The 27209-nt window shown below is 43.4% G+C and overlaps 1 protein-coding gene across 2 annotated transcripts in view; it reads left to right on the top strand.

Annotated features, from left to right (window-relative positions):
- EEF2K (eukaryotic elongation factor 2 kinase) overlaps nt 1–20037 on the top strand; it is a 78416-nt gene extending 58379 nt beyond the window's left edge. For both annotated transcript variants that reach the window (XM_054580912.1, XM_054580911.1), the window contains 7 exons: nt 378–455; nt 1258–1320; nt 2605–2739; nt 2891–3079; nt 8364–8488; nt 12020–12198; nt 16720–20037. In XM_054580912.1, coding sequence (XP_054436887.1) covers nt 378–455; nt 1258–1320; nt 2605–2739; nt 2891–3079; nt 8364–8488; nt 12020–12198; nt 16720–16829 — 879 coding nt within the window. In that variant the 3' untranslated portion in view covers nt 16830–20037. The remainder of the gene's footprint in view (nt 1–377; nt 456–1257; nt 1321–2604; nt 2740–2890; nt 3080–8363; nt 8489–12019; nt 12199–16719) is intronic.
- The last annotated feature ends 7172 nt before the right edge of the window (nt 20038–27209 follow it).

The raw sequence follows: 27209 nt of genomic DNA, 5'->3' as shown, positions 1-27209 counted from the left end.
TCCGCCTGTGAATTGGGTGAGCCACACTTGACAGTAACACCTACTGTGATCCCCACTGTCAGTTGCATCCTCATAGCCTTTGATGTAGGTGCTATAATGAATCCCCATAGCTAAGGAAACTGAAGCTCAGAGAGGGTGAGCTACTGCCCAGGGTCACAGCTGGCAAGTCAGAGCTCAGATTTAAGCCCCAGCACTCTGGTTCCAGAGCCCAAGCTCTTCACCACTACTTTCTACTGCTCCCTTGTCACCAACCAGCAAGGGCAAAAGGAGAAGAATGTTAAATGAGATGATGGGACAAAGGAGAGAAAGCCCATGGCTGGAATGTCCAGATGTCACACCAGGACCACTGAGACCCTCATGCCATCTTCTCTCCACAGGATTCTGAGAACAGTGGGGATAGTGGATTCCCCAGTGAAAAGCGGGGTGAGCTGGATGACCCAGAGCCCCGAGAACATGTAAGGAACTCCTAGGAAACAAGACCAGAGTTTTCTGTTGCCTCATTGTCTAGGAGGATAGAGAGGTAGGGTAAATGAGAGTGGGCCACGAGAACGTGACGGGTAAATTACTAAATAAGATAATTTCAGATAAAGATAAGTGCAGGGCAGAAGATAAAGCTGGATAATGGGGACCAGTAAGTGTAGTAAGCGGGGGGTGGTGGTTCAGACACAAGATTGAAAGTGGCTAAGCAGAGAGGACACTGGGTAATAAGCCAGAATACTGCTGGTATGGGTGGGAAGGCCCAGCTCTGGCATAGGATCTGGCATTCCTGTGAGGACCCCCAAGGACAAGTGTCCAATGCACCTCCCACAGCATCCTGGTGAGGGTGGCCTAAGGTAGTCTCACAGCCATTTAAAGGTTTAGCCCTGTGCCAAGTCTGAGCATCAAGGCCAGTTTTGCCAGAGTCCTCTGGTCTCAGCTTTGTTACTGCAAATAAAGACAGGCAATGGGAGCTTTGACTAGAGGAAGGACTCTGACCAGTTTTCTGGGATCCTGTGCCTTTGAGTCAGTTCCATCTGTGCACACAGGGAGAGCAAGAAGAGGGCTGTGGCTGCCTCAGCACATCAGACCTGCCTATTACCCAGCATCCTCTCTGCTTGGCAGGCAGGGTTCCTGCTTCCTCTGGTGGGGGTTGGGCCAGATGCCTCAGAGGAGGGTTTCTGGGAGGGGTAGACCAGTTTCCCAGGAGGAAGTTCTTGGCCAGACCAGTTTTTGGGAGAAAGAGCTGCTCTTTGGGTCACTCTATTCTGTCTCTGTCAGGGCCACTCAAACAGTAACCGGAGGTACGAGTCGGACGAAGACAGCCTGGGAAGCTCTGGGCAGGTAATGCTCCTGAGGAACACTTGTCATGCTTTGTGCTTGCCTTTCCAGGCTATTTCTGTTTCTCTTCCCTCATGTCACTGCAGCCTACCCAGATGCCTCACATCTCTAAAAGGAAGATTTCGCAAAGGAGCCAACCCTCTCGGAAAATAATTTTTGAGCCTTTTCTCAGGGCGGGATGATGAGGGACCTTCAGGGAGGATTAGGGATGTCAGGATCACCTGTCTTGCAGGGGAGATTAAACAGCCATAGCTCTCGTGTTAAAGTCATGCCCATGTAAATGCTTTGTAGTATTAATTAACTTCTGACAACCACCCAATGAGACAGGCTAATGTTACTCATCCCCATTTTACATATGAGAAAACGGGGGTCTTAAGCAACTTTCCAGGTTTCCAGTTAGTATTTCCAACAGGCATCTCACGTGATCATTACCAACTCCCAGGTGTGGGAAAGACTAGCCCTTAGGAACACTGTGCTCTTCTCCAGTTGATCTGACACGCCTGAACCTCTCACCTTCCAGCCTTTGCTAAAGCAAGTCTTTCCCACCTGCAATTTCCTTCCTCCTGCTGTGGTCATATCTCCTGCAGCCTGCCTACTCTCCTGGACTGGATCCCAGTTGCACCTCTAGCACTTCCTCCTCCAGGAGCCTTCCCTGCTCACCTCAGCAGGCTTGACTCCTGCTCCCTTAGAACGCAGATTATGTTTCATGTGTTATTCCTTGGTTGAGTCAAGGGCTCAGCGTGGCATGAGGCAGAGTTGCTCAATCATGGCACCATCAACATTCTGAGCTGGGCCATCCTTTGCTGTGGGGACTGCCCTGTGTATTGTAGGATGTTTGGTACACACACAGCTGCCTGGCCCTGTCCTATGAGAATCTTTAAATAGGGGTGTCTAGTTGGGAGACATTTCTGAAAGCACCCAGTTGATTCCCAGGGGAAAGCAAATGGACTTCCTGCAAGGCCTAAAGTCAGACCGTCTGGTGCCTTGTGTGAAGAGCTGGCCGATGGGTAGCTTAGGGTCTGGCCTCCCCTACCATACCCAGATTGATAAATGAGGGAAACACTTCTTTGAATTGCTGTGGTCCCTTCTGCTGGCCTTTGTGTCCTCTTGCTGGCATTGCCCCTCAGCACCATGAGCTGATAGAATTTGACACCATAAGGGTTCACTGCCCACCTGCCAACCAGGCTTGTGTAGTAGTAGCCACTGACAGCTAGTGACAGGATGACCATCCCCAGCCCCTGGCTTCTCTGCCCTGGAAACTCACCATACCTGGTTTTCTCCCTTCAGGTCTGTGTAGAGAAGTGGAATCTCCTCAACTCCTCCCGCCTCCCCCTGCCAAGGCCTTCGGCTGTGGCCCTGGAAATGCAAAGGCTTAATGCTCTGGACCTTGAAAAGAAAATTGGGAAGTCCATTTTGGGGAAGGTATCAGTAATGCCTGTTTCAGAGCCCTTTCTGCACTAACCCAGCTCTCACCTCCTCCACTCATTGCTTCCTCCTGCAGGCTGGGTGGGGGCCCTTAAGTGCAACATTGGTCTCCCAGGCCACCCAGCCAACACCCAAGTCTATATGGCAGGTCCATCTGGCCATGGTGCGCTACCATGAGGGTGGGCGTTTCTGTGAGAAGGATGAAGACTGGGACCGCGAGTCAGCCGTCTTCCACTTGGAGCGTGCAGCTGACCTGGGCGAGCTGGAGGCCATCGTGGGCCTGGGACTCATGTACTCGCAGCTGCCCCACCACATCCTGGGTGATGTCTCTCTGAAGGTGAGAGGAGCCTGGCACCCAGCTGGGGGGCCTTCATTAGCCCACCATTCCCCCTGTCCTGGGGAGTTTATGCATGCCACAGACCCTGATCACCAGTCAAGGGCCAGGCACTCCTAAGTGGGTTGAAACTGGTAGAATTGGTCTTTGCCCTTGAGGAATGAGTGGAAGGCAACAGTCCCATTTCCAGGCAATGACGACAGGTGTGATGAGAGAAGCAGAAGAGGCAGGTGGAAATGAATGAGGGAGGGCCCTACCTGGGATTTCTAGGGGTCAATGCTTGCTTCCTCATAGCTAGTTTCAGTGATATCCTTAGGGGCTAGAACAGAGCCCAGCACAGAGTAGGTGCTCAATATTTGTTGGTGAAACGAATGAATAAAGTGATATCTAAGTTAGACCTATAGGCTGAATGGTAGTGTGAGAGGAGAACAGGTCAGGTAGAAGGAACAACATGTGCTCAGTCCCAGAGGTGACAGGATGACAGATCTGAGGATGGGAGATGATCAGTGCGATCAGTACAGCGAGAGCACAGGGCGTAAGAGGATGATGCAGGAGATGAGGCTGAATTTGGGCCTGAAACAGCAGGATGTAGATGTGTGGGGAAATCCCTGGTCCATGGGCACAGTGAGGAAAGGACTGAGTCCACAGGTTTTGGCTGGCCCTATGAAGTATGATCTTTCCCTTGGAGAAATTGAGAGGCCTTTGCCAAGCATGTGGCCCCAGTGTATCTGTTCCCGTCCTTGCTATCACATGGGCCAGGGTCGTGAATGGACAGGTAGCTGGGCAAGGCTGGGCTCAGCCTGGGCCCCGGGCACCAGCACTCCTCGGTGGGCCTGGACATGGCCCAGTGGGTAGGAGGTCTCAGACAAAAAGAAGGTGCGAAGACACTCCAAAGTCCTTTATTTAACTTTTGAATAAGGAACACATTTATGTGATTAAAATTTCTTTTTCCTTAAAAGTTTAGTTTGTTGTATAGAATTCCACAGTCTATTTTCCTAGGGCTTCCTTAACAAATGACCACAAACTGGGTGACTTAAAGCAAAAGAAATTTATCCTCTCACAGTTCTGGAGATTAGAAATCCAAAACTAAGGTGTCTGCAGTGCCATGCTCCCTCCTTCTCTCTTCTAGCTTCCAGGGTGTGCTGACAACTGCATTGTCCCTTGGCTTATATTAGGTCGGCCAAAAAGTCTGTATTATTTTTCTGTAAAATAAAAGACACATTTTTCATTTTCACCAATAACTTTACTGATTTGGATATTTTGAGTAGTTCAGCTATCTCCTGCGTGATATAACATTGATTATTCACAATTAATGTCTCAACTTGATCACTATCAACTTCAACTGGTCTACCCAACTGTGGAGCACCTTCTCCATACACTGCACAAATCTGTTTTCACATGTCAGTAGCGTTGTACCTTTCTCGAAATAGTAAAGCACAGTCTTTACTATTATGCTGAAAATGTTGCTAATATTCTTCCGTCTTTAATATTAAAATGGCTACACAAAAACTCACTAATTTTGATGTTTTTTAAAAATGCATGCTGATATGACAGCTGTCACAATACAATCTAAAAAAATTGTCTTGAATGAAGTTAAAGGCAGCTAAGCACTACTAAAGCAATCTTACAGAAAGAAAACAAACTTTTGGCTAACCCAGTAGATTCCTCTCTCCAATCTCTGTTTCTGCCTTCACATGGCCTTCTATCCATTTCCATCTCCTGTCTCTTCCCCTCTTATAAAGGCACCAGTCATATGGGATTTAGGACCCTCACTACTCTAGGATGACCTCATCTTAACTATTAACATCTTGACATCTGTAAATATCTACTTCCAAATCAGGTCCCAATTTGAAGTTCTGGGTGAACATGAATTGGGAGGGACACTGTTTAACAGAGTTTCCTTACACCAGCACAGAATATTTTCACCCTGTTTCCCTGTTTTTTCTTCTAAGTCAGCATGTGAGTCATAACTGAATCACATGATTCAGCCATTTAGATTATTTGGCATGTGGGCAAGAGAAAACCCACAGCCATTTTGTTTCCCATTTAAGATGGTGAGGGATAGGCTTGGTTTTTGGAGGACCCTTTTGACAGACTGATGACTTGTCTCTCTCCTATCTCCTTGCTCCCTGAGAGCAGTAATGAGTATTGCTTATTCATCCAGTGGTGTGCCAGTAAGTGTTTACCAGTTGGCTCTCAAGGGTAGGGAGGAAATGTATGCACATACATGTATACCAAATTTATTATAAATTTTACTGATATAAAGAATGTGGAGCCCTTGGGGTGGCAAACACAATATAATATATAGATGATGTATTGTAGAACTGTACACCTGAAACTTACATAATTTTATTAACCAGTGTCACCTGAATAAAGCCAACTTTAAAAAAGACTATGGAGCATACAATTTACAAACAATAATAAATATACTCTTCATTGTAAATTCCATATAGGCAGTTGATTCTCATAGATTGCTTTCACTACTTATTGTGGGTCTTTATATCTGTTACCCACTTATGATTGCTATTGATGGAGGTAAGACGTTTTGACATAAATATTGGTAATTGTAAATACTTTCATTTACTTTAGTAAGATGAATGTGAAATAAGGAAGACCTCTGTCAGAACTGGAACTTCATTTATTTGCTGCTGATACGAGGGACTTCATTCCTGATAATACTAAAAAAGTTTCTTCAGTTTCCTGTGCTAGTCACAGTATAATGGCTACAGACATGACACACTTTTAAGTTAATCTGCATTATGAATATTTTTTCATCTCTTTTTCAACCAAGACAATCACATCTTGATCTGTAGGATTTTCTGCTTTCTGCGGTGTAAACGCTTCTGCTGTGGCCAACTTCACAGTACCGATATGACATCACTGAACATGGAATTGGGAAGAAATGTGCAGGAGACACTGTTATATAGTATGTCAACCATACAGGTTCGAAAGACCAGTGGTTCTCAGCCAGTCATTTTGCCCTCTCTTTCTCCAGGGAACACTTAGAAATATCTGGAGATATTTTTTGGTTGTCACAACTCTGGGAGTGCAACTGACATCTAGTGGGTAGAGACCAGGGAGGCTGCTAACATCCCGCAAGGCACAGGACTGTCCCACAGCACAGAATAACCTCATTTAAAATGTCACTGGTACCAAGGCTGAGAAGCCCTGCAGTAGATAGAAATAATCTCAAGAGCATTAGGTAATAAGTGACACCGAATAAAATATTTAGGAAGTGGTGAGCTTTGAGTAATTGTTGCTATTCCTGTAATTTAAAGTTTCCACAATTTCATTTTGAATAATAGCTTGCAGAATTCCTAGAAATTTCAGTCAGCTCTCCTGACCTGTAGAGCTGGTTCCAGCAGGCCACTGCACCTGCCACAGAGCTCAGCCCAGTGAGGACACTCAGAGGCTTTGAGGCCTGAATGAAGGAAAGCTGTGCCCAGGATGAGTGGTGGCGTCAGGGCCAGCAGATATGCCCTCTCTCTGAGACCCCTGGTAGATCTCCTTGTGATCTCAGACTGCATAGGCCAGTGCAGCCTAGAACCTACTTTGTAAGGGGATTGGAAGCAATTCCAGTTTCCTCATCTGCAGGCATCCCACAGGCCTTGCTGTTGCATACAGACTGTAGCAACTTCACCTAGCTGGAGAGTGGTTGGATAGAACGTTGTGGTTAGGGCAGGGCAGGCAGGCAGGAAGTGAACTGTGTTCAAGCAGGCCTATGGCTTCGCAAGGAAAACAGTGGCATTGTGTCCTGAGAGGCTGCTGTGCTCTTGAAAGCTTGTCTCCTACTTTCCCCGGTGCCCCCATTTTGGGGGCCTTTTCTGTTGTCTTGCGAAGAAATGCATCCTTCACATGTTTGTTGACCATCTTCTGTACTCTGGGCACCATCCTAGCTCCATATTCATGACAGCAAGCTTTTCAGGCAGGGAAGGGTATAGTACAGATAATATTAACAAGTGAAAATGTCCAGCAGAATTAAAATAACTAATCTTTACAGAGGACTCCCTGTGCCAAGTATCATTCTAAACTGCTGAGGAGAAAATTTGACAGGGAAGGTGATCACTAGTGATTGGACAGAGCTTTTGTATTAGGACACAGGCTCCAGGGTCAGGGGAGGTTGGGAAATGCAGTCTCGCTCATCAGCCATGTGCCAGTGAAGCATGGTGGGTGTGAATGGATATGGGGGACAGCTGGCAGTGCCTTACCACACTTCTTGAAGGTTGAAAAGGACCTCATAGGCTGATATGAGGGCTTTGGATTTGTCTCTATGTAAGATAGGAAGTCTTAGAGCAGCTTTGATAAAGAAATGTGACCTGACTTGGGCTTCAAAGGCATCTCTCTGCCTGCTGCTATGGAATAGGTCTTGGGGGAGCAGAAAGGAAGCTAGTGGGAATGCAGCCACTATGAAAAACAGCTGGACAGCTCCCCAGAACTTAGATGTGACCAAGCAGTTCCACTCCATTGTGTATACCCAAGAGACTAAAAGCGTACATCCCCACAAAAAAACCTGTACATAAATTTGCACAGCAACATTACTCAAAATAACCAAAAAAGTGGAAAACACAAAATGTCCATCAACTGATGACTGGTGAGTGGATAAAGGAAATGTAGTATAGCCACATAATGAGATGTTATTTGGCCATAGAAAGAATGAAGCACCGATACATACATAACCGACACTACAACATAAATGAACGTTGAAAACTTGATATTGAGTGAAAGAAGCCAACCACACAGTGTATGATTACATTTATCTTAAATGTCCACAATGGGTAAGTCTTTAGAAATAGATAGTAGATGAATGGTTGCCTAGGGTTGTGTAGGATGGGACAGTTTGGAGGTGATAGTTAAGGGGTATGGTGTTTTGGTTATTTGAAATTATTATGGTGATGGCTGCACATTGTGTGAATATACACTGAAAATCTATTGAATTGTACACTTGCAAGGTGGTGAATTGTATGGTATGTGAATTATATATCAATAAAGCTCGTAAAATTTTTTCTGAAGAGTGGAGGTAGAAAGCCCTGTTGGAGGCAGGAGATAATGTGTCTCTTTGGAAGAATTAGAGCAGACAGAGGACAATGAGCAGGACAGAGCTAAGCTTCCATTTCTCCCTCCTGATGGGAACCCAAGGAGCTCATTGCATGATGTGCAATTCTATAGCAGTCCCAGCCCAGAGTTCTCCAAAAAACTCAAGGAATGGGGAGAAGATTGATCAGTGAGACTTAGCAGCCCCTCCAACCTCATTCCCTTTTCTTTTTCCCTCTCTGGTTGGTATTGACAGGACACGGAAGAAAATAAAACCAAAGGATTTGATTACTTACTGAAGGCAGCTGAAGCTGGCGACAGACAGTCCATGATCCGGGTGGCACGAGCTTTTGACACCGGCCAGAACCTCAGCCCAGACAGGTACTGTGGCCTCCAATCAGGTGGAGCTGGTGGGAGCCTGGGCTGCAGGTGGGAGCTTCCCCCTCCAATATCAGCACCGGCTTGGGTTTCAGGCTCGGCTCCCCACCGAGTCCAGTCCAGTGACCATGAGAAAGTTATTTTTACTTCCATGGCCTCAGTTTCTTCCTTGTGTAAAAGGGAATAATAGAACCTGCACCCCTAGGATTGTTGTGTGAGGGTTAAATGATGCTTGTAATTCTTACTGTGTCTGGCACATGAGACACAAGATACATGGCAGCCTCCTTGCAGCATCAGGTACAGAGTGTTCCTAGATGTTAGGACAATGGGTGATTAGAATGTACTCTTCCTACTTTTATTTTTGTTATTTTTCACTTCCAAGAGGGAGGAGAGGGAAGGAAGCAAGCTCCAGGGGTGAGCTCAGGCCTGGTATGAGTTTTCCAGAGTGGCTTTGAGACACCCGAAGGCAATGACTGTGCAGGTGCTAACTCTTTTTCAGTTATCACACAGGCTGAGATGCCAGGTCTGGTTTCTGCAGCGGAAGGAAGGAAGGAAGGAAGGATGACCAAACCACATCTCATCTCCTTGGTTTGGTCAGTGGGATGTTTCAGAAGTCCAGGCTGAGCAGAGGACATTTAGGGGAATTGACTGGGGGAATTGACCCGTTGCTAACGCTCTTTGGTTCCCCTTAGACCTCAGCTACCCGCCGCTGTCCTCAGTCAACTATGGCTTTCTAGAAGAGAGCGGGGTGAGCACACTTATCATCTAAATCTCCAGGGTTGGAACAGTCTGGCAGTTCTCTTGTTAGGATTAGGGTCTCATCTTCCTCTCACTGGGTTAAGAAGGAAAGTCATGGTAGTGGCTCTGTCATATCAAGCTCTCAGGGTCTAAAACATATGGATATGTGGCATCCTGCCTATATATGTCATGTAAAAATGTATCAGATGCCTACTGTACCACTCCCTTTTATTTGGACCGCTCTTTCACTGAGAACAAGAATTGGGTCTGCTGCGTGTCTGTAGTCCAGAGCTTCACATAGGGCCTGTCTCAGTAGTTGTTGAATGAATGAACCAACACATGTCTTTGGATAGACATGGCAGGGATGTTTGGCCCCCATTTTATGGATGAGTAAACTAGTTCTGAGAAGTAAAGGGACTTGCCCCCATGGCCAAATAGGTAATAAGTGACAAAGTTAAAACCTAGGTCTTCTCGCCTCTCCTCCAGTGGACTATCTACATGGCCAGCTTCATAATGGACTCAGACTTATACTGGCATGGAGGGGAGGTAAATAACAAAGACACAAAATGATTGTGTGAGATCAAATGCCAGCGTAGATGGTGCCCATGGAGCACAGTGGGGAAGCACAGCGTGGGCACAGGTTGCTGGAGCTAGGCACCTAGAAATCTTTGCTCTGTGTGTTTTCATGTCCTTTGTCTCCTTTTTCTTTGACATAATAGTTTATTTGTTGTTGACTTGTAAGAATTTTAATATATTAATGCTAAGAACTATTTGGCTTATGAGTTGCCTTAAAAATTTTTTTTTAAGGTAACTACCACAGATGTGGGGGAACAGGGGATGGCACATGTTCCACTCAGTGACAGTTGTTTACTGGGTTAGGGGATACATCAATTTTTTTAATACTTACATAGTTAAATATATTAAAGTTTTTAAAAAGATTTTATTTACTTCTTAGAGGGGAAAGAAGGGAGAAAGAGAGGGAGAGAAACATCAATGTGCGAGAAATATATCGATTTGTTTCCTCTTGCACACCTCCAACTGAGGAACCAGCCCGCCACCCAGGCATGTGCCCTGACTGGAAATCAAACCTGCAGCCTTTTGGTTCACAGGCTGGTGCTCAATTCACTGAGCCACACCAGCCAGGTCTATCAAAGTTGTTTTTTTTTTTTTTTCCAATAGCTTCTACTATAGTCATTTTTTTATTCTTCCTCATTCCAAGCATCTCCAGCCTCTTCCATCCAGGGATTGTTAATTAAGGGCCACTCTGGGTAAGGCAGGGCCCCGTGTAGGCCCAAACTTGCATGTAAGGGGTTTCCACCTTCTCAGAAATTACCACCTAGTAGGGCAAGGAAAAGTCATTGGAAATTCCAAAGCAGATGCGGGCACCCTAATTACTGGTTGTGGAGTCAGCTGGGGTTGGGAGTGGGTAGGAGAGACTAGGCCCCTCCCCCTTTCCCATTTAATAGTTGCAGAGCAGTTCTGCTTTGCCCTTCAAGACCAGAAATGGTCAGAGGTAAAAGAGATGAAAATGAAAGATAATCTAGTTTGGGGCCTTCCAGACAAATGTTAAAATCTTAGCTTGTTAGGTGTGTCACCAATAACTTTCAAAAGATTTTCTCTTTTCTATAAAATAAAGTGGAGTCAAGGTTAGCTCCTCAAGGCCATCACAGCTAGCCATGTGTTTACCCTTCATTGGTCCCTGCCTTCCTGGGGCTTTCATTTTCTTTGGGGGAACTGTAATCAACAGTGAATAAGAAAACAGGAGAATTACAGATTGAGGCAATTGTAAGAAATCAGGTGTTTGGGGACATCTTCTCTGAAGACGTGACATATGAGCTGAGATTGGAGGGATGAGGAGCCAGGTTTGGAAAAAGGGGGAAAGAACATTTCCAGCAGACAGAGTAGAAGCAGCAAAGGCCAAGGAGTAGACAGAGGCTGGCATGTCTGGGAACAGACAGCCTAGCAGGAGCTAAGGCTGGGGGCCAAGCTGGGTCAGGTAGGCCTTGGAGGAGAAGACAGCAAGTCATTGTAGCTGTTTTTCCTGGAACATTCCATGCGACCCATTCACATTCTTATCTGTGTCTCTCTCTGCTCTTTCCTGATGTACTATGAATACCTACATTCCTGGTATAGTCAGTACACCCAAAGAGAAAGAGCTACTGCCCTGTTTTGCTCTGTATTGTGTGTTTATATTTAGTTGGAACCTGTGTGTGCCCTTGGTGGTTTGGCCTTTCACATGCTGCATCAGGAAAAAGGGGAGAGTCTAGAGGGGCAGAGCTGGAGAGGGAGCCAGCTCTTCCCAGGGAAGCCCTGCATTGTGCTCGAGGCAGCCAGAGCTGACTGCATGGGACTAGGGTAAGATGGGGCACAAGACTGCTGTTCCCTCAGCTGGTTCTGGAAGCCTTGGCAAAGGGCCCCCCCCACCTCCTCTCTTACCTAAGTCATAGGGAAGATTGGCTGGGATACCAGCTACTGCTAATGATGGCCCACAGGGTGCTATCTTGTTCAAACTGGAAAAATGCCTTTCTTCCTCAAAATGCTCTGCTTCCACCATTGGAAAATTGTTGTAATATACTAATTTTATTAGGAAAAGCTAAAGACTGCTACATCAGTAAATGTAAAAGTATACAGTGTAAAAACAATGACCCTTAGATGCGGTGGCATCAGGTGCCATGGGTCATGATTCATAGATGGTGGCCCCCTGGGATTCTGACTTGTTCCTCCTCCTGATGGGCCTTCTCCCTCCTGCCCAGTTGTCATGCTAACCTCCCTCTTTCCTCTTTTTCTCTTGCCAAGGTCCCAAGACTGGCCAGAAGCTCTGCACTGGTACAACACTGCCCTGGACACAACGGACTGTGATGAAGGCGGTGAATATGATGGGATGCAAGACGAGCCCCGTTACATGCTGCTGGCCAGGGAGGCTGAGATGCTGTCCGAGGGCGGCTTCGGGCTGGAGAAGGACCCACAGAAATCAGGTAGGGCCCAGCAGACCTACCCCTGTTGTGGGACAGGGATGGACAGGGAGGGATGTAGTTCCTGACCCACTGGGAATTATGGCAAGAGATACTAGTAGGAGAAAGATTCATATGGACCCTCTCTTTTGCCAGGCAGGATACCCATATGGTGCTGGCTTAGTAGGGGGATTCATGGAGCTATTGTGCAGATGAACATCTTTATTCTAATAGTTATATATTAGGAGCTTGGGTTTTGGGTGTTTGGGATTTGTTTTTACAATTAGAAACATTGAGGACTTCCAGTCAAGATAGAAGCATAACTAAACACAGCTTGCCTCCTTGCACAACCACAGCAAAAATTACAACTAGACTACAAAACAACTGTTACCCAGAATGCTTATAAAATTGAGCTGCTTAGAAACCTGACTACTAAGGAATTAAAGAAGTCACATTCATCCAGATGTGTAGGAGGGACAGAGACACAGAGAGGCATGGGGATGTGGAACAGGCGGTCCCACACCCACTTGTGGGGATAAAAATCAAGAGTGATACCTTGGGAGCGAGAGACCTTAGCCCCACCACAGACCACCCAGCTCAGGGTTCCAGTGCCAGGAAGATAACTAAACTTCTGGCTGTAAAAACCACTGAGGGTTGGGGCTGTGGAAGAAACTGCAGGATTCTCAGGAGTGTCCTCTTAAAGGGCCCCCAATGGACTTAAGACTTACGCAGACTGACTCCCTTTGGGCTCTAGCACAGTGGCAGCAGCTGGAAGGGCACCAGTGGCATACAAGGAGAAATTGAGTCTGGCATAAAGTGCTGGGGGAAAACTTCCACCCGGACAAAACTCCAGAGGCCAGGCAGTGGCACTGTCCCCATTCTGAGCCCTCCCCTACACAGAGCCACAGAGCAGGGACACCATATAGGAGGCTCTATCAATCTGGTTCACACAGGTTGTCCCACCCAGGCAATTACCTAAGGCTCCACCCCTTCCAGCTTACCAGTGTGCTCTTCTGCAGTAGGCCATGCTGCTAAGACAGGGAGTCAAAGCAGCGCTACCTAATACCTGGAAACAAACACAGGGAGGCTGCCAAAATGAGGAAACAAAGAAATATGGCCCAAAGGATCAAAACTCCAAAAAAAATAACTAAATAAAATGGAGATAGGCAATCCATCAGATGCAGAGTTCAAAATGCTGGGTATTAGGATGCTCCAGGAACTCACTGGGTACTTCAGCAAAAAACAACAACAACAACAAACAAACAAACAAAAAACCCCAGTCAGGACTTCCAACAAAGATGGAGGCTTAGGTAGATACACTTTGCCTCCTCGCACAACCAAAAGAAGGACAACAAATTTTTTAAAAAGAAATAACCAGAACTGCCAGAAAATTGAACTGTATGGAAGTCCAACAGCCAAGGAGTTAAAGAAGAAACATTCATCCAGGCCACTAGGAGGGACGGAGACAGGCAGCCAGCGCAGAGAGGATGCATGGCAAGGTGGCGGCTGGAGGACCAGGCAGGCAAGGTGGTGTATGGCAAACCGGGCAGTCCCACAGTTGCATGCAGATAAACTGGAGGAACAGCTGGGGAGCAAGACAGACGCGCATTCCAGGGCTCCAGTGTGGGAAAAGAAAGCCTCAGAACCTCTGGAGGTAAAAACCTGTGGGGGTTGTGGCAGCAGAAGAAACTCCCAGCCTCATAGAAGAGTCCACTGGAGAGACCCACAGGGTCTTAGAATATATACAAACCCACCCACCTGGGAATCAGCTCTAAAATGGCCCAATTTGCTTGTGGGTAGTGGGGGAAATGACTAAAAGCCATCAAAGAGCTGAGCAAGCGCCATTGTTCCCCTTGGACCCACATACAGCGTCACAACACAGCAACCTTGGTTGCCCTGCCCTGGCGAATACCTAAGGCTCTGCCCCTTCCAACATAACAGGAGCACTGAGACAAAAAACAAACAAACAAACAAACAAACAAACAAACAAACAAAAAAACCCCAGCCCAAATGAAAGAACAAATCAAAACTCCCAAAATAGAACTAAGCAGTGAACAGATAGTCAACCTATCAGGTGCATAGTTTAAAGCACTGGTAATCTGGATGCTCACTGCATTGGCGGAGTATGGTTGCAAAATGGAGGAAAAGGCAAAGGCTATGCAAAGTGAAACAAAGAAAAATATACAGGGAACCAATAGTAAAGGGAAGGAAACCGGGACTCAAATCACTGATTTGGAGCAGAAGGAATAGAGAAACATTCCACCAGAACAGAATAAAGAAACAGGAATTCAGAAAAATGAGGAGAGGCTTAGGAACCTCCAGGACAACTTTAGATGATCCAACATGTGAATCATAGGAGTGCCAGAAGGAGATGAGGAAGAGCGAGAAACTGAAAACTTATTTGAAAAAATAATGAAGGAGAACTTTCCCACTCTGGTGAAGGAAATAGACTTCCAGGAGATCCAGGAAGCTTAAGAGTCCCAAAGAAGCACACACCAAGGCACATCATAATTACATTAGCCAAGATTAAAGATAAGGAGAGAATCTCAAAAGCAGCAAGAGAAAAACAGATAGTTACCTACAGAGGAGTTGCCATAAGACTATAAGCTGATTTCTCAAAAGAAACTTTGCAGGTAAGAAGAGGCTGGCAAGAAGTTTTCAGAGTCATGAAAAACAAGGGCCTATAATCTAGATTACTCAGTCCTGCAAAACTGTCATTTAGAATTGAAGAATAAAGAGCTTCCCAGACAAGGTAAAGCTAAAGGAGTTCATCATCACCAAGACATTATTACATGACATGTTGAAAGGACTTATTTAAGAAAAAGAGGACGATCAGAACTGATCATTAAAATGGCAATAAATTCACAACTATCAACAACTGAATGTAAAAAAGCAGAACAGGAACAGAATAATAGGTATGGGGATCATTTGGAGGGTCAGGAGGGGGAAAGAGAAGAATGGAGGAAAAAGGTGCAGGGATTAAGAAGTACAAATTGGTAGGTACAGAATAGACAAAGGGGTGTTAAGAACAGTACAGGAAATGGAGTATCTAAAGAATTTACTATATTTTCCCATGTATAATGCACACTTTTTTTGTATAAATTTTTGAGGGAAAAGTAAGGATGCGCATTATACATGGGTAGTGCTAATTCCATATCTATATAAATGTTTTTAAATCTTTTACTTATGCTGATGCATTAAAAGTGTTACTCTAGAAAGCAATAACAATATCCATATGTTCAAAAATAAATGCTAAAATTCCTTTATATACAAAAACCAAATATCTAAATATAAATAATTGAATTAAAAAACGAAAGATTTTTTTCCCTGAAAGTTTGGGCCAAAAATGTGGGTGTGCATTATACATGGCAAAGTGCAGTATATGCGTGACCCATGAACATGAACTAAGTGGAGGATTGCTGGAGGGAATGGGGGGTACCAGGTGGAGAGGAGCAACAGTGGGAAAATTGGGATGACTGTAATAGCATAATCAATAAAATTTATTTTAAAAATAATAAAATATTCTCCAATGGAAAAAAATTGAGCTTACATTTTCATCATCTAAAATTCACCATTTTAAAATGCCCAAGCTCAGTGGTGTTTAGTATCTTCACGATGTTGTGTAACCATCACCATTATCTAATTCCAGAATATTTCCACCATATCAGAAAGAAAACCAGTCCCTGTTAGCAGTAACTTCCTATTCCACCCCTGCTTCATTCTTGGAAACCACTAACGTACTTTTTGTCTTTGTGTATATACCTATTCTGGACATTTTGTTAGAATCATAAAATATCTGGCCTTTTGTGTCTGGCTTCTTTTACGGGGCATACTTTCAAGGTTCATCCAAGTTGTAGCATTCCTTTTTATTGCCAAAATATTCCATTGACTAGATAGATATACCACATTCTGTTTATCCATTCAGCAGTCAATGCACACATTAGATATTTTCTTCTGTTACATAATAAGCACACTGAACTCCTTATTTCACAGGAATGGGACTAGGCTAAATTTAGAAGTTTGTCATAAGGTTGTATAAAAAAAATTAGGCATATAATGAAATACTGTTCTATAATCCCATATTTGAGATTTTTAAATCCTGAAAGCTTTGAAAACAATGTGTTCATTTGGCACAAATTCATTTGATGGCCAGACCTATCCCGAACTGACATGTGGCTGCTTATGATCTTTGTTTCTTCTGCTTTCACATATTCCCCAAACAGTCCTGCATATTACTCAGCCTCATTCTCATTGGCTCCAATGGAATTATCCACCCACCCCTAAGCCAATCACAGGTGCTCATTGAAACAGCTTACTCTGATGGGTGTGCCTAGGTCTGGGCCAATCCCTATGGCCTGGTAGGGAACGGAGAGGGTGCTTTGGCCAGACTTTAATCCCTTGTACACCCAGAGCCCATCCAGGTCATGTGGAGGAAGAAGGGATTAGGAGTAGCTTTGATGCTGTTTCCAGAGATGGTGGGGGACACTGGGCTGGCAAAAACACCAGGTGGTTGAGCTGTTTGTGGCCCACTTTGCTGTCTTTCAGGTGACTTGTACACCCAGGCGGCAGAGGCAGCAATGGAAGCCATGAAGGGCCGGCTGGCCAACCAGTACTACGAGAAGGCGGAGGAGGCCTGGGCCCAGATGGAAGAGTGACGAGCCAGAAAATTCCTGTCTCTGTGGGCCAGTCCCAAGCAAAGGGATAGCACGGGAAAAGATTGACTGACTTAGGGGTTGGGAGTTGTTTTGGAGGAATGGGCAAGTAGTTTTAGTGTGTTGTAAATCAACTTTTGTATGTCATTTTTTGACTTTTGAAAATGTCTTTGCTATCAGCAGAGACACTATAGCTATACCCTAGGGCAGGATCTTGGGGCAGCAGGGATTGAAAAAGCAGCCTATTGACCAATATATTGTTTGAGGTTTTTTGTCTTATTGTCACAGGATGTAAGAAAGTGCTTTTCTGCCTTGGAATATATTGGGGCTTTGCTCACCAACGCTTTCAGGCTGGACTAGGCCCACGGAACCTGTGTTTCATGGGTTGGATGGGGAACATATTGCTGCATATGAACTATTCGTGGGGTGTGTATCATCATGACTTAGCGCAAAGCCTCCCTTCTCAGCACTTGGAAGCATGCATGGCATCATTCCATGAATGTGAGATGGTACAACACCCTGGCTGCTTCTGCCATGGGGGTGCACTGCGTGCTGACTGTTTTCTCATGTTTTTGGTTTAATTTTCTTCCTGAAAGGCAACTGATTTCCTAGAATACAGCCAAATTCCATTTTTAAGCATGCTTTCTACAGAAGGCTTTACAAAACAGGTTTGGTTTTTGTATGCACATTTTACTACCTCTGACTCCTCTGCCAGCTAGTGTGGAAGTGGGTGTGCCTCAAGACTTTTACATGAAAAGACAGTGGTTTGGCATGGTGAAGTCCTTCTCCAAGTAGACATCTCAGTAGCAGCATCCACAACGTGTCTCAAGTTACCTCTTATATAGGACTTCTTCATGTTTTCTTAGTATCTGATGTCCCACCATCATCCTTGATATTTTTTCCTTGAAGCCAGGCTGAGTTCCTTGTAATTCACAGCAGGATGCTTTCAGCAGCCTATTGAGATGAATTTACCATGTTTGAGAATGAGAAGGTAACAACTAAGTTTAAACACTCATTAATTCTAGTAGTTTCCACACGGCCAGGCTATGGCTAATTGTACATAATGAGCCTTTTGCTTTCAAAGAAATTCAATTAATATCAGTATGATTTCAGTTGGTATTTCAAATATAGCAAAGAAAACACACTGCTTCGTCAACCCCAAGTGATTAAGGAGCTTCTCTTTCTTTGTGTAAAAATCAGAGGGTGACATACAAACCATTCTTATTTGTTCATTGAAAGAGGTCTTTGCTGTGGAGCCATGTGTGCAAGCCTTAGGTTCCAAAGTCCATAGTGTGCCCTAAAGGGAAAAAAAATCAGGCAGAGCTAAAAAATCACCCTTGAGAATTCCTTTAGAGTACCTATAAATGACAACACCCCTTGTTTCTATATGGACTCTTCACAGCCAGTTTCCTTTAGAAGTTGGAGATGATCATGCTTTCCATTCGCAGTAGATCAAGTAGTTTTTGTTTTAAACCAGTGCACACAGTTAAATTGCATATGTTAAATGTAAGCTACAAGCAACTTTATTGTGACTTGCCTTTTCAAAGTAATCAAGCCTCATATGATCCATGCTTTTTTGTTGTCATTAACTCAGCCAGTCTCCTCTCTCCCTCTCTCTCTCTCAGACTTTATTATGCACATCATTTGTTCCCTGACCATATATCTCATTTCTTAGTTATGCATAAGTGCTTTTCTTTAACACAGGGATTGGCAAACTTTTTTGTAAAGAGCCAGAAAGTAAATAGTTCAGGTTCTGTGGGCTATATGGGCTCTGCAGTGGCTCAGCCCTGATGTGGTAAAGTGGAAGCGGCCATGGACAACACCTAAATGAAAGGTCACGGCTGGTTTTCCAATAAATCTTTACTACAAAAGCAGGTGGCCTGCCTGGGCTGTAGTTTTCCAACCCCTGCTCTAATCCTGGACTGAGAGTGTTTGTATTAAGCTGTGGGCATGAACTATCTCAATTTTCAATTTTCCAGCCTCTGGGGCTCAGACACGCCATGCCTTGGCACAGAGTAGACATTCAATAAATAAATTCAATGAACAAATAAAGAGCCAGGCTTAGTCACTGCATTTCGTCTTTGTAGCTCTGGTTCCTCCAGCCAGTTAATGATTCATTGTCTGAACCACCACCCCACATTTCCAAACACTCATGTGGCCTTAATGTTAGCAGCTGGTGCCCTCTCCTCCAAGAGGTTGTGATGATCTGGATGTAGAGTTAGGCAAATGCTTCTTTAAGGACATTGAGAATAAAATCTTCTGTAGGATGTTGAGATCCTTCTGAGCCAGCAAAAGAGCATACTCCACCTTCAGAACCTGGTTCTGTGCCTTCTAAAGTTTGTCAGGGCATCTTCTTTCTCCACAAATGCTGAGCATGTACCCTCCCCCTCCCCCTGGCCCCCAGAATAACCAGGATAGTCCAGCCCAACTGGGAAAATATTAGAGACTGTCTTCAAGCCTTTAAGTGCAAGGAATAGGTAAAGGTCTGGGAGATTAGATAAGCAGAGTTGGGGATTTCATCTGATACCTTCGATCGCAGATGGAGAAACTGAGGTTCAGAAAGGTAGAATCTTTCACAGGGATAGTGCTGGTTAGCCACTAAGCTGGAGTTGGGATTTGAGAGCTGCTGTTTTGAGGATCCTGGGAAAAAATTTTAACTGGACTGTAATGTCCCTTTCAGTTTTGCTGTAGAGGAGAAGGGGAGAGACTTTATGGATGTGAAAAGGAAAAAAATCCTGAACTTTGGTGCATCTTCATATTCCTTTTCCATTCCTCTCCTGCTGAGGCACTGTGGGAATTTATCATGAAATGCAAGCTTGATGATCCAGCCAGATAAACTAGCCTTTTGCTATTTTAGTGACTTCATTCCCCTCCCCAAACCCTGCACATTTGTTTGCAGTATTGGACATGTTTTACCAATCAACAAATGTTTACACAAGTATATGCAGCTTGTGTAGGGGAAAGGAGACAAAACATGAATTTTCTCTGTGTGGATTTTTGCCTGTTTCTCATGTTTCTCGTCTCTGGGGTAACCATTAGGGAAGATAGACACTGGATGGGACCCAGAGAAGTGGCTTTTGGTATAGATTTATTTTTGCATATGTATTAAGTTTCATTTCATATTTCCAAATAAAATGGTTTCTTTCCTTCCAGTCTCAAATTTAAATGTCTCCTAGTAGCAAAGAAGTGGGGGAGCTGACTGAAGGCAGAAGTGAACAGGAGGGCACAATATGAAAGGGGCAACTATGATTCAGCTCCAAATCATTGTTGTCATGGAGAATGTGGGCCTAATGTTGCCTCATTTTCTGTTTTTTCAAGAGCTGTTTAAAATTGGATTTTTTAATGCATGATCTTCTGAATGTTAACATTACTAATCAGTTCTGATTTTTTAAAAAATCCTTCCAGATTGCTCTGGCCAATGTGGCTCAGTTGGTTGGAGGGTCATCCAGTAACCGAAAGGTTGCAGGTTTGAGTTCCCATCAGGGCACATACCTAGGTTTTGGGTTGGATCCCCAGTCCCAGTGCCTGTGTGGGTCAGCCTATGGATGCTTCTCTCTCGCACTGATGTTTCTCTTTCCGTCTTTCTTCCTCTTAAAAGCAATGAAAAAGTTGTCCCTGGGTGAGGATTTAAATTTAAAAAAAGCTACATTGGCTGGTGTGGCTCAGTGGATTGAGTGCTGGCCTGTAAACCAACAGGTCAGCGGTTCGATTCCCAGTCAGGGCACATGCCTGGGCCCTGGGCCAGATCCCCAGCTGGGGGCATGTAAGTGGCAATTGATATGTGTATCTCTCACACATCAATGTTTCTCTCTTTCTCCCTCCCTTCCCCACTCTCTAAAAATAAATAAATAAAACCTTTAAATAAAAAAACCTTCCAGATTTGACCCTTAGCTCTCCCTCTTCTTTAGATAAAATATGTGAGCCTCCCTTTTTTCTTGATTTTTCTCAGCTATAAAACAGAAAGAATAATATTTTTACCATTACAGAGTTGTCATCAGCTTCAGTGAAGAGTGTGCATATTAAAGATGTTTTGTCATCCAAAGCTTAAGAGAATCTTGGCTACGGGTATGATCATTTCATTTCAAGCTAATCACTTGTTAATTTTAAGAAATTTGAACATTAGCATAGCTGTGAGGGTAAGTTGAACACACATAATTAGGTGCGTGCTCCTCTAGGTACCCACTAACACGACAAGAGATTATGTTAATGGCATAGGCCCAAGAGGATGAAGACAAAGAGGCATCAACAGCAACAAAATTTTGGTTGCTGGAAAGCAGATGTACTATAATTGAATTAGAAATGTCCCCAAGAAGACTGAATCTGAGGTTAGCAGTAGGGAAATTTGAGAAACAATCCAGTTCTTATCACTGAAGAACCCTCAAAAAGCTGAGGCATTGGCAAGATAAAATGTCTTCATTTCAGAAGGAGGAATGAAATGGAGCTAAAACTGTCAGGTCAGTTGAAAGACTATTAAAGCATCTGCCCTGGCTGGTGTGGCTCATGTTAATAGGAAGACCCAAGGTCAGGGGCTCCCCTTCTTGGTTCTTTCCTTGCTTCCAAGAGAAATCAAGAAAGAGACAACACATATAGTAAAATTGAAATAGCAAGTTTGTTTATGGTAAAGACTTGAGCAAAAAGGCTGCAGGTGGGCACTCAGCTGACCTGAGAGCCCTGACTATTTGGGGTTCAGGAGTTATATAGCTAGCTTCTAGGCACCCCTCTTTCTCCCCCTTCTAGACTTTGAGGTCAATTCACAAAGGCTTTCTTTCTCAGCTAGTAAAGGCTTTCTGTCTTAGTAAAATTGCTACAGAGCCTCCCTTTCCCAGTACAGGGTCTCAAGGACTCCCCTCCTCCTGCTCTGCCTTTGCCTGTGATATTAGGAATGCCTGTCAATGTTACTGGACTGGACTCAGGGCTGCTTAATTAAAGCATGAGACATGTCGTCCTCCTCCTTCCTGCCGTGGTTTACTCTCCAGCCTAACAGCTCATTTGGTCGGGCATCGTTCAGCAAAGAAAAAGTATCTGGTTCGATTCCAGGTCAGGGCACGTGCCTGAGTTGCAGGTTTAGTCCCTGGTCGGAATGCCCATGAAAGGCAAACAATCAATGTTTCTCACATCGATGTTTCTCTCCCTCCCTCCCGTCCCCTCTGTCTAAAAATAAGTAAATAAATAAATAAATGTTAAGAAAAGAAAGATTATTAAAGCATCAAACTGCTAGACCTGTACCCTCTAGAGCCAGCCAGCCCGCTGCCTCTCCATCAGCCTGCAGAAGCTAGGACACGAGGCACATTAGAGGCTACTGTACTGAAAGAAGGCTTAAATGGAAGTTTGTGTATGGGATTTAAAGGCTTTCTTTTTCCCCTGAGCTCCTGGGCACTGATGACCTGACATTGACCTTCCTGGCAGAGGGCCAGCAATTGAAGACATCTCTAGGGAATCTTACCAGCCTAAGACAAAAGACTGAAGGTTGCCCCCTGTTAATGAAACAGGCTGGCCAGAACACCACACGGGAGATTTCTCAGCCACCAAGTCCTACATGCCCACAGACATTCCCCATTCTTAGGAGAGCCCAATTCTTAAACTTGAAAAAACAGCCCGCCAAATGTCCATACATAAGGAAAGCATTTCATATAAAAGACATCCAAATAAAACAACAGAAGAAAATGTCTTGGAGGAAACTACTCAGGGAGAACAGAACTTTAAAAAACAAAGTTATTAATGTCTTTAGGTAGAATAGGGCATCCATGGACACACAGCAAAAGTGCTCTTATAAATGTAAGGTACCCACAAAAATAAGTAACAATATGAAAGTTGGAAAATAATTGAAATCTCCCAGGAAAAAAGATGAAAAATAGAGAAAATTCTAGGAGTTGGAGAAACAGGAAATGTTGGCCGCACAGTGGAACAATTATAATTGTTTTTTTCTTTACTTTGTGAGAAATTAGCCCAACAGCCCAAGAGTATTTATATGTAGCTTTTTAATGGTCTTTCCTTGGCCTTTTAAAATTTGGGACCAGAATTCTAAGATGTTAATTTCATAGTCAAAATTTTCATATAACTTTTTTTTAAATCCTCACCCAATGATATGGTTTTTATTGATTTTAGAGAGAAACTTTTATGTAACAGAAACATTGATCAGTTGCCTCCTGGATCAAACCTGCAACTTAGGTATGTGCCTTGAATTGAACTTACATGTAGATATAGATATCGTTTTTACTAAATTACATTTACCGTATGTTCATTAAAATGTAAATAAATGTAAGAGTCCTACCACTATGAAAATCATTCAACAGTAACCATTTTTCCTGTAATATAATTAGGGTTCCAAAAAGATTGGGTATCTGTCTTTCTACCTTGATGTAGATCAGTATTTAATTAAAGTCACCAGAAAGAACTCATAGTCTGGTTGGGACCAGGTCTGTTTTTTTTCCTAAAATAAATAAATAAAAGAATTTATTTATTTTTAGAGAGAGGGGAAGGGAGAGAGAAAGAGAGAATCGTTGTTCGATTGCTTCTTGGAAGCCCCAAACCAGGGACCTGGCCTGCAACTCAGGCACATACCCTGACTGGGAATCAAACTGGCAACCTTTCAGTTCACAGGACCGTGGCTCAACTCGCAGAGCCACACCAGCCAGGGTTCTGCTTGTTTTTCTTTCTACAATATTTTTTATATTTCTTTCTGACTTCATGCACAACTTCAGTTTTCCCCATATAACTATAAGCTAAATCAATTCCAAAGAATCAGAGCTATTAGTATTAAGGAGTATCTATTGGGAAAAAGGTATAATACTCTTAATTAAAACAAAACAAAAAAAAAGTTGCTTTAAAAAAAAAAAGTCTAGGAACCTAACTTATAAATTTAAGAAAGAACAGAGAAACAGAGCGGAGAGAATCTTTTTAAAAATTCAAGAATATTCTTCAGAACCAAAGGATATGTGTTTCCAAAACAACAGGGCCCATCAAGTATCTAGCCAACAGATCAAATTAGACCTCCGCCAAGATTCTTCTTCACAAAATTTCAGAACATTGAGGGCAAGAAAAAGATCCTGGAAGCTTCCACAGGGAAAAAACCAGTTTTATGCAAAGGATGGAGAATCATAATGACTTCAGTCACCTCAATAGTAACACTGAAAGTTGGAAGATGATGCCTTCTAAATTCAGGGGAAAATGCTTTCTTTAACCCACAATTTAAGTTCAAACTGTTAACTAAGTATAAGGGTAGAAGAAAGACATTTTCAGACATATAAATTCTCAAAAAAGTAATCTCTTGTGTACTGTTTCTTCAGAAGATACTGGAGGATTTGCTGTCAAAAGAGGGCCAGTATGGGGGGAGGGAGGGACTAAAAAGAAATGCATATCATCCAGCAGAAGAGTAAGGCCAGTTCCACAGATGCGGGTGAAGGGTGATGCCCTAAACCTAGAGTTTACCGCCCATGCCAGGAGGCTTTGAGAGAAATGTCTTCCAAGAAGCTGAAGCCTCATGTACATGTGTGTTCACAATTTGAAAATTGAATTAGGGATGAATTCCTAGAAATTAGGAAAGTATTTTCAAAAGGCAATTATTAAAAATAGACAAGCACTGACTGTTGTGGTTCAGTTGGTTGGGTGTCATCCTGCAAAGCAAAAGGTCACCGGTTTGATTCCTGGCCAGGGCTCATGCCTAGGTTACCGTCTGGTCTGCAGCTGGAATGCATGCAAGCGGCAACCAATGGAAGTTTCTTTCATGCATCTGTCCCTCTTTTTCTCCCCATTTCCCCTCTCTCTAAAAATAACTAATAAATAAAATTTTTTTATAAAAGTAAACAAAATTTTCCAGAAAAGGAAAAATAATTATAATTGAGTGTATAGCTAAGATCAAGCTAAGGGAATAGGATTTACTGATTATTGCTCAAAGGAAATTGCAGTATAACTCTGTGAGTAGGGTTGGAGTAATGGGAATGCTTGTGATGGTGGAGGTGAGGTAGTTAGAGTTAAATTCTTATTTTCCTTAGTAGGAATCAATAGAGAATGCCTAAAACTGAAAGGGAAAAAAGAAGGAATACAAGTAAATTGTTTAGCAGATTGTTTAGCTATATGAAGATAAATACCAAAAGAACCAGCTAAAAGTTGGAGGTGGTTTCCTGGGGTGGAAGGGGTGGGGATACTGACCTTTTTTTTTTTTTTTTAAAGATTTTATTTATTTTTAGAGAGCGAGGAAAGGAAGGAGAAAGAGAGGGAGAGACACATCAATGTGTGGTTGCCTCTCATGCACTCCCTACTGGGGGCCTGGCCCACAACTCAGAAATGTGGTCTGACTAGGAATCAAACAGGCAACCCTTCAGTTCTCAGGCTGGTGCTCAATCCATTGAACCACACGAACTAGGAGTGGCGTACTGATAATTTTGATAATGAACATTGTAGAATTGATACTAGACACATGTACAACTTTGATAAAATTATCAAATTAAGAATTTAAAATATTAAGTTAAAAATACTAAATGGCTAAGTTAAAAATTCATTATAGTAATTAATATATTGAGCACTGTGTTTTATTGAACCTGATACAATTGATTTTTTAGAAGAGAGAGGGGAAGGGAGGGTGAAAGAGAGAGAAACATCAATTGGTTACCTCTCGCATGCCCCCAACCAGGAATTGGGCCTACAACCGAGGCGTGTGCCTTGACTGGGAATCGAACCAGTGACCTTTCAATTTCCCGGATGACACCCAACCCACCGAGCCACACTAGTAAGGGCCACAATTGATTTTGAGATGCACCATTATTTTATGTATTAATTAAAAACCTGAAAATAGCCCTGGCCAGTGCAGCTCAGTTGGTCAGAGTAGTGTCCTGTACACTAAGGGGTTGGGGGTTCAGTCCCTAGTCGTGATGCATATGGGAGGTTGGCCAATCAATGTTTCTCTTTCACATCGATGTTTCTTTCTATTTCTCTCCTTTCCTCTATAGAATCAATAAACATTTTTTAATAAACTATATGCCATTGATCATAAGAGGCAGGTCAATTTTAGAGATACTGAAATGTGGAAAAACATGTGTCTTAGAAACAATGATACATAGTATGTCAAACATTGGCCTGGTCACATACAATTATCTCTAACCCTGCAACAAGCCTCGTTATTACTCATTATTTCATTTTACAAATGAAACTTAATGGGGTCCCATGTGGAAAGCATTTGACAAGAATGTTTTCATTAATCAAGGAGGAAAGTTGGAGGTTTGAGGATCACATATCGCCATAGTTCCAACATAATTCCAGTTGATGCATTATTCCCATGACCTACTACCACCTTCTGGAGTCACCAGGAGTTTGTTTGCAACGCTAAAATTTAAAGAAATTAATGGAGGGTGGAGCCAGTCATGGAGCCTGTAGCTGAATTGGACTCAACATAGCAAATCTCACTTATGTCTGACAACTTAGGTGGAACTTTGAGTGGACAAGGTGTAAGATGATAAATGACCCAGTTTACCAGGGAACGTCGAATTAAGCATTTGTTCCAGGAATGAAGTGGTGCTGATAACCCTGCTAAGGGTGTGTGCTCTGCGCACAACTAATGTGTGTCTCCTCTGCAAGAACAAAGTTCCTTTTGGGGAGGCCTGGGTGATCACGTGGGTTTCTTTGTTGCAGGTAACAGAAATCAAGGCTGATTAATTTAGCAAAGAAGCAATTTGGGGGAAGAAAGTAGTTTACAGAATGGAAGGTAAAACTGAAAGAATTAGGCCTCAGAAAGGGAAGTGCCAGGGTAAGTGTGGAGATCTGTATAGGAAGCGGAAGGTCACAGAGAGCCTAAAAGTTCTCTACTGGGCTCTGCCATTGGGCTAAATCCTCTGGTGTCCAGCTTTCAGATTACCAGGACAAAACCTCTGACTGGCCAGATGTGAATCTTGTGCCGGCCCCCTTAGTGCTTTAATTGACAGTTTCTCTAGGACCACGGGGAGGAGTGTTTCCTCAAAGTAAAAATCAGTATTGGAAATAGAAAATGGGGGAAAGGCTTCTTCTAGAACAGCGAAAATAACAGAGAGAGGATTCCTTTTGGAAAGGAAAAGGGAAAGGATACAGAAAACTTTTTAGATCGTTTTGTTGCAAAATTTTTATTAGTCTTCCTGCAGTGTAAACCCTCCTGGAGGCTGATTCAAAAATTCATATTTGATAGGGACACTTTCAAAAAACTATATTTTTATTAGTCTCACCTACATAGAGTAAATTGCACAATCTTAAGCATACAGCTTGAATTTTCAAACATTTGCAGCACCCCAGAAAGCTCCCTCATGTCCTCTTTCAGGCAATATGCCCCCATCTTGCCCTGCACAAGGTAACCATTCTATTGATCTTTATCTTGGTAGAGAGATTTTATAGGACAAGAGAATGATTAAATTAAAAGGAAAA

This window comes from Pteronotus mesoamericanus, unplaced genomic scaffold, assembly GCF_021234165.1.
Source record: "Pteronotus mesoamericanus isolate MK-2021 breed Mesoamerican mustached bat unplaced genomic scaffold, CSHL_Meso_final contig_64, whole genome shotgun sequence".
NCBI classification, from domain to species: Eukaryota; Metazoa; Chordata; class Mammalia; order Chiroptera; family Mormoopidae; genus Pteronotus; species Pteronotus mesoamericanus.
Note: the sequence above shows the minus strand (reverse complement) of the source record. Positions and strands in the feature narration are given on the sequence as shown.